The 17,617-nt window shown below is 40.4% G+C and overlaps 1 protein-coding gene across 1 annotated transcript in view; it reads left to right on the top strand.

The window, feature by feature from the left end:
• LOC134797543 (neuropeptide CCHamide-2 receptor-like) overlaps window positions 1-15,254 on the top strand; it is a 33,705-nt gene extending 18,451 nt beyond the window's left edge. The window contains exons 5-7 of the mRNA XM_063769827.1: window positions 7,067-7,187; window positions 8,889-9,071; window positions 14,163-15,254. Of these exons, the coding sequence (XP_063625897.1) occupies window positions 7,067-7,187; window positions 8,889-9,071; window positions 14,163-14,319 (461 nt within the window). The 3' untranslated portion in view covers window positions 14,320-15,254. The remainder of the gene's footprint in view (window positions 1-7,066; window positions 7,188-8,888; window positions 9,072-14,162) is intronic.
• The last annotated feature ends 2,363 nt before the right edge of the window (window positions 15,255-17,617 follow it).

Genomic DNA, 17,617 nt, shown 5'->3' with positions numbered 1-17,617 from the left:
GCTGGCTGCGGTGGCGGAGCCCTACACTGTCCCTCCCCGGCCTAACTGGGTAGGATCTAGGGACGGCCGGGTGGCGCTGGTGGCTCCGGCGTTGGGGGATGTCCTCGTGAGTATGGAGAGAGGGGACGGATTCGTGGCGGCTAAATGGGGTGGAATTATAGTAGTCGGGGTGTACTTCTCCCCCAACCTGCCACTGAATGCCTTCCAACGCTTCCTGGAGGATCTGGAGGGGGTAGTGAGAAGGGCCGGCCAGGCGCCGATCCTGGTCTTGGGGGATTTCAACGCCAAGAGCCGAGCATGGGGGTCCCCAAACACTGAACCTAGAGGGGCTGAGGTTGAGGTTTGGTCGGCAGCGGCGGGCTTGGTCCTCCTCAACCGCGGCAACGCGCAGACGTGCGTCCGCTGGAATGGGGGGTCTATAGTTGACTTATCCTTCGCGACCCCCGACCTGGCAGCGCGTATTACCGAGTGGCGCGTTTTGGAGGACGAAGAGACTCTTTCGGATCATTTATATATCCGCATGAGGGCTTCGCCGCTGCAGAGGGCCGCGGCGCCCAGGCCTAATGGCCGACAGGCCGGGAAGGGGGGGTTCCCAAGATGGTCGTTGGCCCGCCTCGACAGAGAAATGGCGGAAGAGGCCGCCATCATCGAGGCGTGGAACGCTCCCCAGGTAGCCCCAAGAGGTATCGACGAGAGGGCCGTTTGCTTCAGAAGGTCCCTGGAGGCGGTTTGTGACGCTTCCATGCCCCGGGCCCGGCCTGCCCGTGGCAAGAAACAAGTTTACTGGTGGACCCCGGAGATCGCCGCCCTCCGCACAGCCTCAAATAACGCCCGGCGGGCCTATACGCGATGCAGGAGAAGGAGGCACACCGCCGAAGAGGAGGAGCTCCTCCGCACCGCGTTGGCAGAAAAGAAAAGGGCCCTTCAGCAAGCCATTAGGAAGGCGAAGAACGAGGGATGGGAGGAGTTCTTGGCAACCCTCAATAGGGACCCATGGGGGCGCCCGTACAGAATGGTGCGCAACAAATTGCAGAGCGCCCTACCCATGGACTCCATGGAGCCAGAACTCCTCCGAAGAGTGGTTGAGGGCCTGTTTCCGGAGGCGCCAGACTTCGTCCCACCGGTGATGGCCCCCCCAGCAGCGGACCCGGCGGAACCGCTCGTCGTCGTTCCCATCACGGATGACGAGATTGAGTGGGCCATGGACCGCGTCAGGGCCACGCGCAAAGCAGCGGGACCGGACGGAGTGCCAGGAAAAGTACTCTTCCTGGCACTTAAGCATCTCGGGAACCGCCTCAAATCCCTCCTAGACGACTGCCTCGAGGAGGGGCGCTTCCCGAGATGCTGGAAGGAGGGGCGACTGTGCCTGCTGCGTAAGGAGGGGCGTCCACCAGACTCCCCCGCTGGCTACCGCCCCATCGTGCTGCTGGATGAGATCGGGAAGCTCTTCGAGCGAATCCTGGTCTCCCGTATCCAGCGGCATCTAGTAGAGACGGGTCCGAACTTACATGACAGCCAGTTCGGGTTCCGAAGGGGGCGGTCTACTATAGACGCAGTGGCCGCGTTGAGGGATTTCGGAGTACTTGCGGCAGGTCAGAAGGAGGGAGTGGTGGCGGTGTCACTGGACATCGCCAACGCGTTCGGGTCTCTCCCCTACACGGTCATTGGGGAGGCACTCCGTTACCATGGAGTGCCTCATTATCTGAGGCGTGTTATAGAGCACTACTTGACGGGGCGGGTAGTGCTCTATGAGCAGAAGGGTGTCCGAAGCGTGAGGGCCATGATGTGCGGGGTTCCACAGGGGTCAGTCTTGGGTCCACTCCTGTGGAACATCGGTTACGACTGGGCGATCCGGGGGGTGCAGTTTCCCCGCATGGTCACCGTGTGTTATGCGGACGACACACTAGTGGCTGTGCGGGGAAAGGAGCTGGAAGAGGTGCTCAGGAGGGCGGCAGTGGCGACAGAGCTCACAATACAGCGCATAGAACTCCTGGGCCTACGGGTCGCCCTGCCAAAGACCGAGGCCATGGTCCTCGGGCGAACGAGGGGTTGGGGGCGGCTGCCGGCGGGCACTGCAGTGAGGGTGGGGGGTGAATCTGTCCAGGTCAAGGCCCACATCAAGTACTTGGGCCTTGTCCTGGACAGAAAGTGGACATTCGAGGAGCACTTTGCACGACTGGCTCCTCGGCTCGTGGGTGCTGCCTCGGCTCTGGGCCGCCTACTGCCAAATTTGGGGGGGCCGAATGCGCCGTGTAGGCGGCTGTATGCGGGGGTCGTCCGGAGCATGGCGCTCTACGGGGCGCCAATTTGGGCCGGACGGCTGACGAGATGCACGAAGGCATTGCTCCGTCGGCCACAGAGGGTGGTGGCCCAGAGGATGGTGAGGGCCTACCGCACGACTTCTCACGCAGCGACATGCCTTCTTGCCGGCACCCCGCCTTGGGAGCTGGACGCGGGGGTACTAGCGGAGAGGTACTGGTGGAGGGCGGAAGCAAGGGGGCGTGGGGAGCCCCCAGACGCGGAAGATGCCGAGAGGGTGTCGCGGGCAGCCGCGGAGCGCCTACGAGAGCGATGGAGGGATGCCTTGGAGGATAGCCACTATGGAACCCGAACCATAGGGGCTATTCTCCTGGTAATGGACGAGTGGGTGGATCGGCGCAAGGGGGCCCTGACATATAGGGTGACGCAGGTGGTGTCCGGACACGGCTGCTTCGGACACTACCTACAAAAGATACAGAGGGAGCCGGGGCCCCAGTGCCACGAATGTGGAGCGGCGGACGACACGGCCCAGCACACTCTAGAAGAGTGCAATCGCTGGGCCGTGGAAAGAGCTGCCCTCAGGGCGACCACGGGGGTAGCGGACCTCTCGCTACGCAGCATAATAGCGGCGATGCTGGGTAGCGAGAGGAAATGGGAAGCGGTGACCTCCTTCTGCGAAGAAATCATGTCACAGAAGGAGGCGGCGGAGAGGGTGCGAGAAGCGGCTGCTGACGCGCTTCCTCTCCGACGTAGACGGCAGGGTCGAGGGCGAAGAGCATATGCTCGCCTCGAGCCCCAGTAGGGCCAGCGGGTACCGAACCCGCATTGCACGGCCCCATACACGTCGTCGGAGGAGGGGGGGATCAAGCGTTTCTGATCCTCCCCCATTGTGAGGGGGTCCTGGCGATAAGCCGGGGCTGCCGGAGGGCGCCGTGGTGGAATGTCATCCTAGTCGATCCCAGTGCGCCCTCACGAACGGCAGAGAGGGTGAAACGCCGGAGTGGGTTTAGTGGGTAGGGCCAAATTCTCCCCCTCTCATGCCAGGAGAGGGGAAAGGAACGGCGAGTCCCACACACCGTGCATAAACGCATTCCCACTCCGTCAAAAAAAAAAAAAAAAAAAAAAAAAAAAGGGAGAAGCCCAGGCGAAGGCTAGAAAGTCGGTCGCTTGTATGGTCCTCATTTTTGTTATAGGTGAGTTTACAGAGTTCATTGGGATTTGAACGTTAAATAACGTAAAAGGCACAATTTAACTTACAACAAATAAATTATAAAAATAGGGTTATAAAAAAATAAGAATTATTAAATTTTTAATTCTTTAAAATGCTTGTTATAAAATGAGTAAATTAAATATATGTTTTTGTGAAAAATAGCTGTTTCATAAATGTTGGCCGATCACGATTAGATATCGATGTTTTCTATGGGAGAGCCTAGCGTTTTTCTTTTTCGTGATTTTGGGGCTGGTCACAGAGTAAAATTTGTTCAGTATAAACTATATATTCACCTCGCAAAATTTAGCTAAAAGAGTTAAAAGAATATCCCGTACAGTCAACCACAAAGACACCTGACAGCCCTGGATGTAAATACTATACAGATAAATAAAGTAAGACACTGTAGCTTCATGTTTACACGTGTTTAGTCTTTCTCAATCTACCCTCTGGGTTGGAAGGTCAGATGGCAGTCGCTTTCGTAAAAACTAGTGCCGACGCCAAATCTTGGGATTAGTTGCCAAGCGGACCCCAGGCTCCCATGAGCCGTGGCAAAATGCCGGGACAACGCGAGGAAGAAGAAGAGTCTTTCTCAATCTTTTACAATACCTATTTCAGTATGTGTATATTGTCTTGTCCGCTGCCTATAAAAAAATTGAGTTTAAGATCAAAATAGAAGCACAATACAGTGAATACTTGAATGCTATTTTGTATTCTGGAATGGAAAACAAACGTGTATCGTTCTTTAATCACACTGCACTTGTATAATACAGTGGGTTGCCTCGTAATGCAATTGTTCGCTAAAGAAACCAGTTGGAAACCTAACAAATGCAATTTGCAAGTGGGTAGTCTTAAGTTTGCGATGCTCGTGCATAGACTCGGTGTTATTTTTCTTGGAAATGAATCCGGTTGTTTGGTACCTACAGTATCGTTTGCAAAAGTTCTTGAGGGATAAGACTGCTCATTATTTTACCTGTAATACTTTTTTCATTTTCATTACTTACTGTTGAATGTGTAATCATTTCTCCATATCAGATATCTGAATATGCAATTAGGTATAACAGCTCGACAATAGAGACTAAGTACCGTAAAATCAGATAACTATAGTCCTGTACTTCAACTATGGTCCATTTTAACGTTGATTATTAACGAGCCTTAATTATCTGTACTCGTTACATTAATTTTGGAGCTTAGATACACTAATGCTTTTTTCTATATTATGTAATCAAATCATTAATCATCACTATTTGAAAAACAGTTATACATATTTTACTGGAACTTGAATTTGGACCATAGTTGTAAGTTGTGGACTAAAGTTACCTGATTTTACGTTATATTAAGCCACAGACCAACCCCTATAGACCGAGCTTATAGGACGGCTCGCGGTCACCGCCCGTATGGTGTATAGGTCAAATATAAGATTGTTCGCGCGCCGCTCCGATCAGTTGCGTCCAAGGTTACGACCTGTTAGCAGTGTGCACGAGTCTAAGAAAATAAATCGTAAACTATTGAATTCATTGGGAAAACATGGGATATTGCAGCGTAAAATGGTGTGGCAAGTCATCTAAGACTTCTACTTACAAAACAGATGGAATAACATCCCACAGGAAAGCGAAATTCATTATTTCATTGAATAATGTTTCTTGTCTGCGGGGTTCATTTTATACTGGTCAGTAAGCAGAGGCGAAGTATGTCCGTCCCTTTTCGTCAACTTGAAAATGCAATGCGCTATCCCTTTCCCTTTCGACTAGTGATGTGACGATGATGGTTTTCAGTTGCGGAAACTTCGTGCTTCGTCATACCGTATTGTACCATTTTAGACCTGATTTTGGACCTGATGATGAACTTCAAAGAAGTGCGAGGGACCTCGGTGTTGGTTTGTGATAGACATATGTTGTATGGGTTTTTTAGAATCCTCTAGGTGAGCAGTTAGGTCTCATGTCACAAGATGGACCTGATGATGAACTTCAAAGAAGTGCGAGAAAACTCGGAGTTGATTTGTAATAGGCATATGTTATTGGTCCATTTGAATATGTTTTCAATACAACCTTCTATGACCTTAATAAAACGGACAAAAGAAAATAAATGTATGAGATTTTGGCGACACTTTTTTCTCGTATCGAAAGAGATTGCGATTCTGAGTGGAAATAATATAAAAATTCTAAACTTTAAAATTCAAGTTCTTGGTACTTTAAACAGAAATGCCCTAATATGTTAAGTAAAAATTTCAGGTACATTGTTAAATTACTTAATGAAATATTAAATTAATCAATAAGTATAATTATTAAGTAAGTTTACTCTAAGTATACTAAATTGGTAACAATAGGGAATATTAGGCAAAGCTCTGCGTAGGTGGCACATACAGTAAACAAACCACATTGACACACGTCAATCACATGGCCTACCGCGAAACAAGAAAATCGAAATTTCGTTATCTAAGGGGTCATCCATTAATTACGTCACACGTTTAGGGGGAGGGAGGGGGTCAAGAAAATGTGACATATTGTGACATGGGGGAGGGGGGAGACACAAACTTTGTGACGTCACTTTAACTTCATCAGTAACTGAAATTTTTTTTTAAATTATTTTATTCGCTGTACATTTAAATAACAAGTTTTTAAAACGATAATCGTTTTTATTCTTTTAATTTTCTTTCCTAAGCAGTTTTGGGTTATAAAATTACTAATATTTATATCGTCAAAAATATTTTGATAAAATATTAATGTACTTAGGTACTTACTTAATTCGATTTGGCGATTTCGTGGAAAAAATGTGACGTCACACTAGGGGGGAGGGGTTTGCCAAATGTGACCAAATGTGACAAGGGGGGGGGGAGAGGTAAAAAAACCTAGAAATTCGTGTGACGTAATTAATGGATGACCCCTAATCTCTCTATCACTCTTGCATATTCGAGCGATAAAGAGGCAGATAACTAAATTTCGATTTTCGCGTTTACCAGTAGGCCCTTGTTAACAAACCGCCTTGATGCATCAATGTCATATTTTATTGTCTGTGAAAACTTGTCAAAAAACAGTTTAAGGCACAGTATGTATAAGTTAGTCTATGAATTTACTGAGTCGGTAGTGCTGCACTCTGGCGGCAGAACATTGCAGTAATATCCCCTATTTTACCACAATAAATTTCGATGTCACTGGTAGCAATACCCACTACCTGTAATGAACATGTCCCATCCCTACATTTACACGTGTCAGCGCGCCATGTTTAAAACGACCAATCACAACGCCGTGAGCACCCCTCCCGCACCTCACAGTTTGGTGATTTGCGTCGGGAACAAAATGGCCAATATTAGGTTTCTAGAGGCGGTGTTCTGTGTATTAAGCTAACTTTACGACTATCATTAATCATCCGCAAATCATATAAGCCGACAATTACCAATAACACGTAGGTAGCGAGTTATACCTACTCAATTTTATTTCCGAAACAAATATTATGCCGTTTCGTGCCAAACAAAACCTTTTCTCCGCCAATTAACCTGCAAAGCCCCACAATAAATCTACCTGTCACAAAATATCCTTAGCACCCGTTTTATGTAACGTTTTCCATTAAAAGGTCTCACTAACTCAATTCGTTTGTTCTCAGTGTTCTTCATTTGTTTTCTGCCATATCACGCCTTCGAGATGTGGTTCTATTTGTCCCCGACCGCTCAGAGTGACTACAACGATTGGACTCACGCTCTAAGGATAATGGGGTTCTGTTTGAGGTAAGTAATTGAGATTGATGTTCGGACTCTCCAAAGTTAAAGTTAGATGAAAGAACGTTACCAAACGTACGTTAATCAACTTAGCTTTAGGGAACGTTGATTTGCATTTTAAAGTAATTTAGTTTCTCGTTCCGTTTTATTATTATTGCTCATGTTTAAGAGGTTTTATGAACATATTTGGCTGTATACGTAGTTAAAGTTTATTATTAATTAAAAAAGTTGCTAAATGCGTAACTACTTTGAAATTAATATTAATCATAATAGAAGAGTGTAATTAGGACCGAACGTTCCAAACAATTACTGCTTGATATTTTCATTGTGTACTAAATAGACGCTTTTGTTTAAAATGCTGCGAAATTGACTTAATTACGCGCTTGATTATTAATTGTTTGTCACAAGAAGCCAATTCAATTCGACGGCTTAAAGGTATTATGTCAACCAAAACCCTTTGATTATTATTTATATCGGGTGGAACAGAACGAAGGACTTTTATGCAAACTGGGAATTGTTTACTTTATTTTTGACTTATTAATCACGTTAATATTTGTAACCGTTTTTGAGATACAGTTTGTTAAACATTAGTGCAAAAATCTGTATGTTTCAACCCTAGCACGTAGATCCTAATCCTAACTATGAATGACAAGACATGTGTCAATTTTAAATGTAAATAACTTTGCAGGGTTGTCACTGATATAAAACTATTTCAATTTAATGATTTTATTTTACAATTGAATCCAGCTTTACGATTATAATAACTTGATTGTAGGTCACTTAGATAACACTATCCTTTCAGCTCAGTCTCTAGAAATGTTTCACCCTGTATAAAAGGAGTATCTAATTAAGTACTTCTATAATTGTTGGCCTGTTCAATCATAGTCGTTAGAAAATATTCAAAATAAATTAAGTACCAATTGGGTACTATTCTTTGATCCATTACAAATAATATCGGAGTAATACTTCAGTCAACCTTCAACTTTCAACAAATAAATAAGTCACATTAATAAAGAGGATCGGAGTCCCATTATTTGTAATAAGGTACAAAGTATTACAATTCTTTCGCGCTTCATTTCCCGAACAATATTTTCTACTACTAATTGATACTCTGAACTATTCTTAAGATGAAAACAACTTATGTAGGGAGAGAGGCATGAAGAAACATGGTTTTGAAAGATCCACGTGCAGTATTTTGGTAGAACTGATCCCGATGGTTGGAGTGAATTTTGTACGAGTTAAATGTTTGTGCCTAGGTGCCGTCACCTAGGCACAAACATTTAACTCTTATTTCATTCCCCGTGGAACTAATTTTCTATAAAATATTAAAACTTCGTACATCGTTCGTTCAGAAATTACCAACATAATGCAAATGGTTATTTCAAAACTTGGCTCCTTTGTGCTATTTTCCCCGTAATCACGTTAGAAATATTTTTTGCTGTCAGAACAAAAGAAAAATTGGCAAGGGTAACTCTACTACATATTTTATTCATTTATTTATAAAAAAAATTAAATCAGGCTACAAGGTCCATATTACAAATACCTTACAAACTAATAAAACATATGTATTTTAAAAACTTAAAACTAAATAAACATTATTTATGCGACAAAACGGCGTGGCTCCGTTGAATCAGTTGCTCGTGTGTCGGATACACAACACATACACACATGCATACTTAAGGATGATTAACCTTATGTATTTTCCTGTAGCTTCCTGAACTCATGCGTGAACCCAGTGGCCCTGTACTGCGTGAGCGGCGTGTTCCGCCAACACTTCAACCGTTACCTCTGCTGCCGGCGAGGCACGCTCCACCCGACCTGCAGCTCCCGGCTATCCAGGACCGCGGTCTGCGAGACCTCGTTCCGAAGCACGCACCGCCATAGGTGCAATAGGTTAGTTATTAAATCGTATGCCGTATAATTTTGTGTGACAATGAAAATTCAGTTCTTTTAAAACCTCAAATGTTAATAGGAGATGTTCAGAGGTTCATAGCCACATCTGCACCTAAATAATTTTAATTAGGTAGCGTCAGAAACGATGGATTAGAGTGCGTTTTTTAAAAAACGCTTTATAAAAATCAGTAACTATTACTTACTTTTAAGCAAAAGAATGGAAATAATCGTATATGATTCAATGTCAATCAAGTGTTTTTCAATAATAAGACACGTCAAGATTGTTTACCTTTTTTCTAATGCTAACAAAACGAAATATAGTAATGCTCGTAAAGGTAAGAGAAAGATTGCAGTAAGTGGAGCAATCTTAGATATATATCAAATACGGTTCCTTCGGGAAATAAACTGCACAATAGCTGCATTCCACAAGTGCACATAAGAGCACTTTAAATTATGGTCGTTCGCATATATTTCAATGAATTGTTTGGTTTGAAGCTGTTCAATTAGCAATAAAAACCAGCGGCAATAGTTCATTTTGATTAATCTTAGCTAATATACACGGTGGCTAAAAAATAACTGCATTCCCGTTGCCAGGGAGGTTTTGGGATTATACTGAGCAACTTTTACTATGGGACTAGAGATGGGTAGTGAGTAAATACTCACGGGTAAATACCGAGTAAATACTCAGTATTTACTCAATATACCCGTATTTACTCGATTATACCCAAATTGGTGGGTATAAACTATTTAGAGTACTGAAAGGGGCATATAAATTTGAAATATATGTGTATTTTGTAAGCCGCTACTGGATTAAGTACTCAAAATTGTAAGAAATGTATTTTTTAGAGGGGCACTCCATACATGTAAGTAATTGTCACAAAAAAAAAATTCGGAAACCACCAACGTGTTGCACATCATTAAATGGGTCTTTAAAAATAACTGGAATGTTTCTAAGAACATTTTTGGATAAATTGAATATTTTTGGACATAAACCGTTTCGAAAGCCCAAAATAATGTTTATCTCTCTATAACTTTAGAACCAAAGTTCAGAAAAAATATGAAAACATATCGGGAGATTAGCCGTATAATAGAGTACAAAAAACAATATTTTGAACGTCATCGGTTGAGCCATTTTTGAGTTTTCTTTAAAAAACCCTTAATAAAAGGTCGTAAGTGCCGCATAAACCCGCACTTTTGCGCGACATGCAGTTATCTAGAACATCGATAGAATTTAAGTACCATATTTTTAAAGTAAATACCTTCTCATTTAAAACAAAATTGTTAACTATGCATTATCACAATTTGCCTCTCACTTAATAATTACCTTTTTTTCCTAAATTAAGCGTCCTAAATGCTTTTTATTTTATAGATATTGTTAATACACGTTAGCACTCTTCAATAAAAGACAATTTTGTTCTTAAATCTCACTTTTTGAATATTTTATAAGCAATCGTTTTTACCCACCTAAATGAGTAAATGCTGGTATTTATCGGGTGCTTTGAGTAAATACCGAGTAAATACTCAGTATTTACTCACCCCTACCTATCTCTATATGGGACCAAACCCAAAAAAAATTTTCCCTCCCATAGAAAATGGACCAGCTAAAATGTATGAAACAGCCGAGTTTTTTTATCGCGACTTTGGGGTTGGCCCATAGTAAAAAGTTGCTCAGTATAATCCCCAAACCTCCATGTCAACGGGAATGCAGTAATTTTTTTGCCATCCTGTATAATTATATTTTACTTGTAATGCCTGACACTAATAGCTATTTCGATTAAAAGTCTTGTGTGCCTTTTAAAGTAAATCGAGTAACCCCTAAAGTTGACTAATATATTTTATGACTCTAATAGAGTCAAAGTTTTGACTAGTTGGTAATGGACTTTCATAAATAATGATGTTGCTATTTTAGGTTACAGTTTATTGCCGAACATTAAAATACAGTAGGTACATCCGGAGTTTCTAAAAATGATCAGGGGATGGGTACTATATATTTAATATACATACCGACAGGTATAATAATAACAATTTAAGTCTCAGGCGTTCTACATGACATTAAAGCTCTCGAAGGAGCCTCTACGTGTTGGATCTATATCCCCACGCAAGCCTATCAAAAGACCGGGATTTATAGGCCCGTGAAATCCAAGGAGATACAATTTAAGTCTGAAATAAATAAATAATACATTTCACTATAAAAAATATCAAGGCCTGTTCCACTTTATCAGTTGTAAACTAAAAATAAACTTACCTTGCATTGCATACTAACAAAAAAGAGTGTAGGTATAGGGATTTATTGTCATACTAAATTTTGTAGTCACAGTAAATTTACTGCCATCTTTCGACAGATGATACAATTTTAGAATGTCATTTGACTTTGATTCTTATTCTTTCACTGACAATACCTACGCCTCTATTTAAATTCTCTTTGATACTAACTTTGTACATTTCTGCCATCTCAGTGACAACGAGATCACAATGTCTCATTACGAGTGAGAAAGAGAGAGAGAAATTTTATAGTCGTAATACGTGACAATTAGTGCAGAAGCGGTTCTAATTTAGGATCCTTGTTTATGTTAATTAAGTTCTAGCGTAGCGAAGAAACAGTTTTCTTTGCATATTTTAATTAGAATAGAGTCTTGGTATGCTAATCAAATGAGATTCGAACAATTAATTTCCAGCAAGCTGGAAATCGTTTTAATACTTTCATTTGGTCCTAAATGCGTGTAATCTAAGTTTGCTAGATCCCTGGAGGTGTGCATAAATTGCTCTTTTTAGTTTTTTGGTTGTAGATAGAAAACAATACGTCCGACGGAAAATTTGTTCCGCTACTTGTGATGAAAATTAAACTCAAAAGTGTTCTTACTTGTAATTACCTATATTTATAAATACATAGTAGTATTTCAGTAAATAAACTGTACCAATTTCAACAAAAATGTCTATAATTCCATAACATATCTAGTCATATCCTAGGTACCATATGTGGGTAGTCCAGCCAGTGCTAACATATTTATCAATAATATACAACATGATTAATTATCTGTACAGCTATACGACGACGCGGGTGTTTAAGTTGGGACATTTACTGTACCTACACCTACACATGTACACATATCAGGCGCTTTGACAGAGAGGAGTATCAGTTTTCTCCTAAAGGTTCTAAAATATTTGAAGCGTTGATATACCTAAGTTTACAATACATATAATACCTAAACGGTTAAAGATGTTTGCGTACCTACTGTAATAATCCCTGAATAGTATGGAGGCGGTTTTATATCCACGGCACACGACACAAAGCACCACCCAGTTTCGCCCCATCCTGTCTCCGTCACGTTAAATTTCCGACCACCTTAAGAAGGAAGTACTGACAAAAGGTACTTTTTTCATACAATTTCCATCTCGGGAGAAAACGTTTTCCACTAAATCTAAACATATCACTTTGATATTGATGTCGATCGCTCCAGCAATATATTCTAGGTTTATATGTTTTATAAAATAACAAAAAAAAAGATTATTTTTGTATTGCAAATTTTGAAAAAAGGAAAACCTATAAACCTAGTGTTTCATTGTGTCATTGACATACTTAAAAATCATGGAGAATGGAAAGTATTTAGAAGTGGAAAAACGTTTTCTCTTTTTGTATGGACGATCTTGTGCTATATATTATACTTCCCTCTTAAATCGCTTTATTTTAATGACTTGCGCCACTTGCACCATCCCTTTAACCCGGGGTTAACCGGTTAAACCAGGAGTTACCATGGTTACCACTACAATTTGACACTGAGTTAACGGTCTAACCGCTAAACTCCGGGTTAGTGGAATCTTGCAAGTGGCGCTTACTGTATTATGTTTACAAACGAAATAAACATACAATATTCGAATGGAAGACTGTGCCCCCCCTAATCGCACATAATTCACGAATGTGAAGTTGGATAACCTGTCTTGTTACGTACTTTTAATAATATTTACCAAGTTATTTTCGTGGATACAAATTTATTTTATTCAAGCGGCATTAAATGTTAAAATTCATTCAATTGATTGCAATAAAGAGATTTGGAGCCGTTGGCAAACGAGACGAATTATGCTCAGATGTTTTTAGCTTTGGTATTCTCACTGAGTACTAGTAACAAAATGCTTTTACCTACATAAAATCCTTGTTTACCATCTTATTCTCATCCAACATAATTTATCTACTAGATTTAAGGCAAAACTATGCAAATAAACGCAGTTTATTCCAGCACAAAGCGGGATCAAAGTAATATTTTACGAGATGAGTATATACTGTCATCTATAAAAATAAACTAAAATAGTTTTAAAAGGATAAAAAGGGATTTTATCCATATATATGGTAATTCTTTAATCAAATCCCTTGAAGATTTACATGAGCATAAGCTTTTGTTAAGAAATAAATTGTTGTAAATTTTCATTTGACTTTAAATAAGGTGAACCGGATTAGTACTACTGATGTTTGTTTTTATAATCCGGTTTTCTGTACCTACTTGGTGACCTAGCCAAGGTGACAATCGCTTGCGCTTCGCCATCGAATCGCTTTGTGTCTCTCTATCACTCTTATATATTAGTGTGACAGTGACAGTTGCGTTTCGTTCGTTACGGAGCGTTAGCATTGGCATGTTGTTTACGGGGCCTGTTGTATCTACCGGTTTTATTTTACTTTTGCTCTTCTTCCAGTGTATGTTGTTCTGTTTGTTTTAGTTGTAGGTTAATTAGTAAGTAAGTAAATACTAAATCTAGTTATTAGGTACTTCTTAAGATAAACTAACAAAATCTATGGATGGTTGTGATCTGAAATAAATGACTATTTAATTTAATTTAAACTCATTGCCATTACCACTTAACTTTTTGACGTGATAACGTCTTATAAATCGATGAACACCGGTAGCATGCACGAAAAAGTGTCACGTTGTGGACGGATCTCCATGGTAACGTTGTGGACAAATCTCCATGGTAACGTTACGTAATGTAATGGTAATGTTTTCTTATGACGTTATCACGCAAATTTATCGTCCGTAAACCGACTTTACAGACAACCATATTTTTTCTTTACATTCCTCAGTAATGCCCTATCAACTTTTGCAGGAATCCAACAGAAAGCGTTGTGATATCCAACTACGACTACGGAAGCACTAAGAAGAAGACCATCATGAGCAGAAACAGCAGCGATGGCGTCACCATCATGAGCATCAGAGACACCAGCGACTTTCTGACCGGCGATGACAAGTGTATCAATAGATAGGTTAGATTCCGGGACGCTTTTGAAGAAGTGTGAAAAAAGGACAAAATATTAAATGTGCAGCTTAGTGTGATGTGAGCTATTTCAGCAGTGTTTTAATGGCATTTTAAAAATGAACCTTGCTTGTTGAGGCTTAAGGTTGAAGTCAGATGTAGAGTTATTGGTATAAGGTGTTACTGGAGTAACATATATACAGTAACCTGCAGTAACGTACATTTTGAGATGTTAATAATGCTATAAAGCGTCTTACAAATATGTGTATGTAGATAACATATTATCTTAGCAAATAAATACGAACATGGCAGTTTGTCAGAATAAATATTTTTTTAAATTATTTCTGTTATGAGTTATGACCATGAGCAGCCGCTGTCGTGATGGCCTAAATTTGTAAAAAAATTTAGAAATTTATAATATATGTAGCTACATAATATTCACCCACGTATCTTGAGATAAAATTTTGAGTTGGGTTTTTGGAACTTCTGGCATTATTTTAGAACTATGGAGATTGAAAGCTTTGAGCTTTGAATATATGTACATATATGTAAGTAGTTCAGCTGTGTCTCAGTTTAATTTATATTTCCAAGTTGGTCTTAGAATCAGAAATGATTTTAATGTTAGTATCCTGCAACAGGAAAAGAAAATACAACAAACTTGAAATAGAAACCAAAGGCCCATTTATACACGGCGCGATAACTTGATCCATCTAAATGGGGCTTAAAGTCAAGGGCAATCAAAACGATGGGGCGATTTGAACTTTATAATCTTATTGTTATTAAACCGGTATGGATATGACATTTGTAACCGTTTCTTAAATTTATTGTAAAGTTTGAATCGTCCTCCTGGTTTTTGTGAAAATTTCAATACTACGTGCAATTTGCTAAACCTGCATTTTGGATTTTGCTCTGGTGCCTGAATACAAAGAGTATTAAATCACTACGTTTTACCTGAATACATGGATTATGTTAGACTAAAAAACGCAGTAACCAATCTTTTGTATGGCTGTGGATAAAAAAATCAAAGATTTTAAATTTAGAACAATGAATTTGAGAATAGCATTTTAATTTAAGATTAGATCAAAAATATGTAATAAATCTATTGTGAATAATATTTTAAAAGACCAAAAATCTAACAGAGAAAGTATGAATGTTGATGATTGTGTACATTTTATAATAAATATTTATTGTGTAAATCCGCTTTCGATTTGTAGTTTTTTGGCAAAGTCGAATAATGTCATAGTGGTTGGTAGCTAGTACCAAAATCAACTTTTATACAGCATGTTTTCAACGTCTGCTCCGGAATCGCCTAAAATATGTAGGTACTTATGTAATAAATAAGCCAAATTTATAAAATATTTTTTTTGCTTAATATTGCGGGGTGGACTCAATCAATGGTAAAATAAAAAGTACCTATATCCTACTTTACTTAAAGATTTCGAAAGTACGAAATTATGAAGTAATATAATATAAAAGTCAATGACTTTACTGAGAAATTTTGGCGCTTAGATATTTGATAGCCTTCTCAAAAGAAGGACAAAACATTATTTATTTTTAAGAAACTTATGTACTATCACGGTTTTATCACTCCCTTTCCTGTGACATACTTTACTTAAATTATTGTCTGTACAGAAATTATCATGTTTATTGTTACGATGTAAAAAGGATGTAAAGAATCTTCAAATTAAATCGACGTCTTTGATATTATTTTTCATTTGTAATAATATTTACGTACCTACCTAAAATATCCCCGTCGTCGCGTAGTGACACTGTGAGTGTAGTGTGCTTGGACAGACCAACGAGTGTGAACGCGACGGTGGTAACGTTGAAAGTGAACGCAGCCGACGTGCACGAATGAGGGTAGACCGAGCACGGTCTACACAACTTTGACACCCACCCGCTATCATCATCAGTTACCCGTGAACAAGATGCATGTAACTGCGTCGAAATATCGGGAGCTCGAAAACTATACAAAAGGTAATCACGGTTCATATCCCGGTCGATATGAGTCTAGTGACGACAGACAAATGTGTAACCGGCTTAAGACTACACTAATATTAATAAAAGCTTTCATTAATGAATCCATTCACATTAAATTATTTACGAACTCCACGGTTTTATCTCATCGTTTAAAAACTTTGCCAGTTACCCCGACCATTGGGAAGAGTAAATTGAATTCTATTTTCATCCACGACACCTACGGCAAGTTTTTTTAACAAGTTTTTGAAACGGAGATGAAATTTAATATTTTTTTAGGACCGAGTGATGACAATAAAATGCTTATTAATTAAATACCTACGTTAGACTGAAGTTTAATGACATGGCTTTAGCGGAGGGACTGATAAACTTAAATACCCTGACCATATATTATTTATATGAAACACGTCAGCTTTATAATTAATACCACCAATTGTATAAAAATTAAGGCCCCCATACATTCTGCTTTCTTTATAAATTTTCTGAGTAATTTCAAGTAAGTAGGTGATGCATAAATTAAAATGTTTAAGCGTAGGTACTTTTGGCGCGTTGTTTCATACGCTACTATTGCTGTACGCTACTATTGTATATACGCTGACTTTACAATGTGACGCATTCAAATTCATATATAATATAATAGGCCTTTTCATCTGTGTCAGATGTTTAAAGCAGCATCCTGGTGAAGACACTTTTTTCGTGGCTGTATAGTCCTATGCGAGAGAAGATTTCGCGTCCACACACGCGGCAGGTGTATGCTCCCCCAGATGAGCGGGGGTTTGAGGCCTGCTCATGGCGCCTTATGAGTTTCTCTTTTAAATAGGTAAGCCAGGCATCGTCGTGCTTGGATTGACCATCATGAATAGCACGACGCCACACTCTTCGGCCATTTTCTGCCATTGGGTGCATGTGATGTTAAAAGCAACCATATCACGCTTGGCGCAATCTTTAAAACGCAGCTTTGGCCACCTGACGGGTCTTTTTGCATCTGCAACCTCTCCTAGCAGGATTTGACGTGGTAAACGAGTCCGTTCCATCCGATACACATGCCCAAGCCACCCCAGTCGTCTCTTCTTTAGTATGGTTGTGATGCTTAGAACGCATTCATATTTAAATCAAAATAGCATCATATTCTATATTGCTGAATAAGCTACGCTACGCGTGTAAATCCACACGAACTGATACCAATTTACATCATGGTCACGCTAAACAAAGGCAAAACCCGACCGCGTATCAAAGTTTATTCAATGCGTTATATTATAATATTATAACAACCCTTGAACTTTGATGCACTGCAAGTATGACTCACACAACTATTTATATAGGTATAAACG

This window comes from Cydia splendana, chromosome 15 (genome assembly GCF_910591565.1).
Source record: "Cydia splendana chromosome 15, ilCydSple1.2, whole genome shotgun sequence".
NCBI classification, from domain to species: domain Eukaryota; kingdom Metazoa; phylum Arthropoda; class Insecta; order Lepidoptera; family Tortricidae; genus Cydia; species Cydia splendana.
This window is presented reverse-complemented; position numbering and strand designations above follow the sequence as displayed.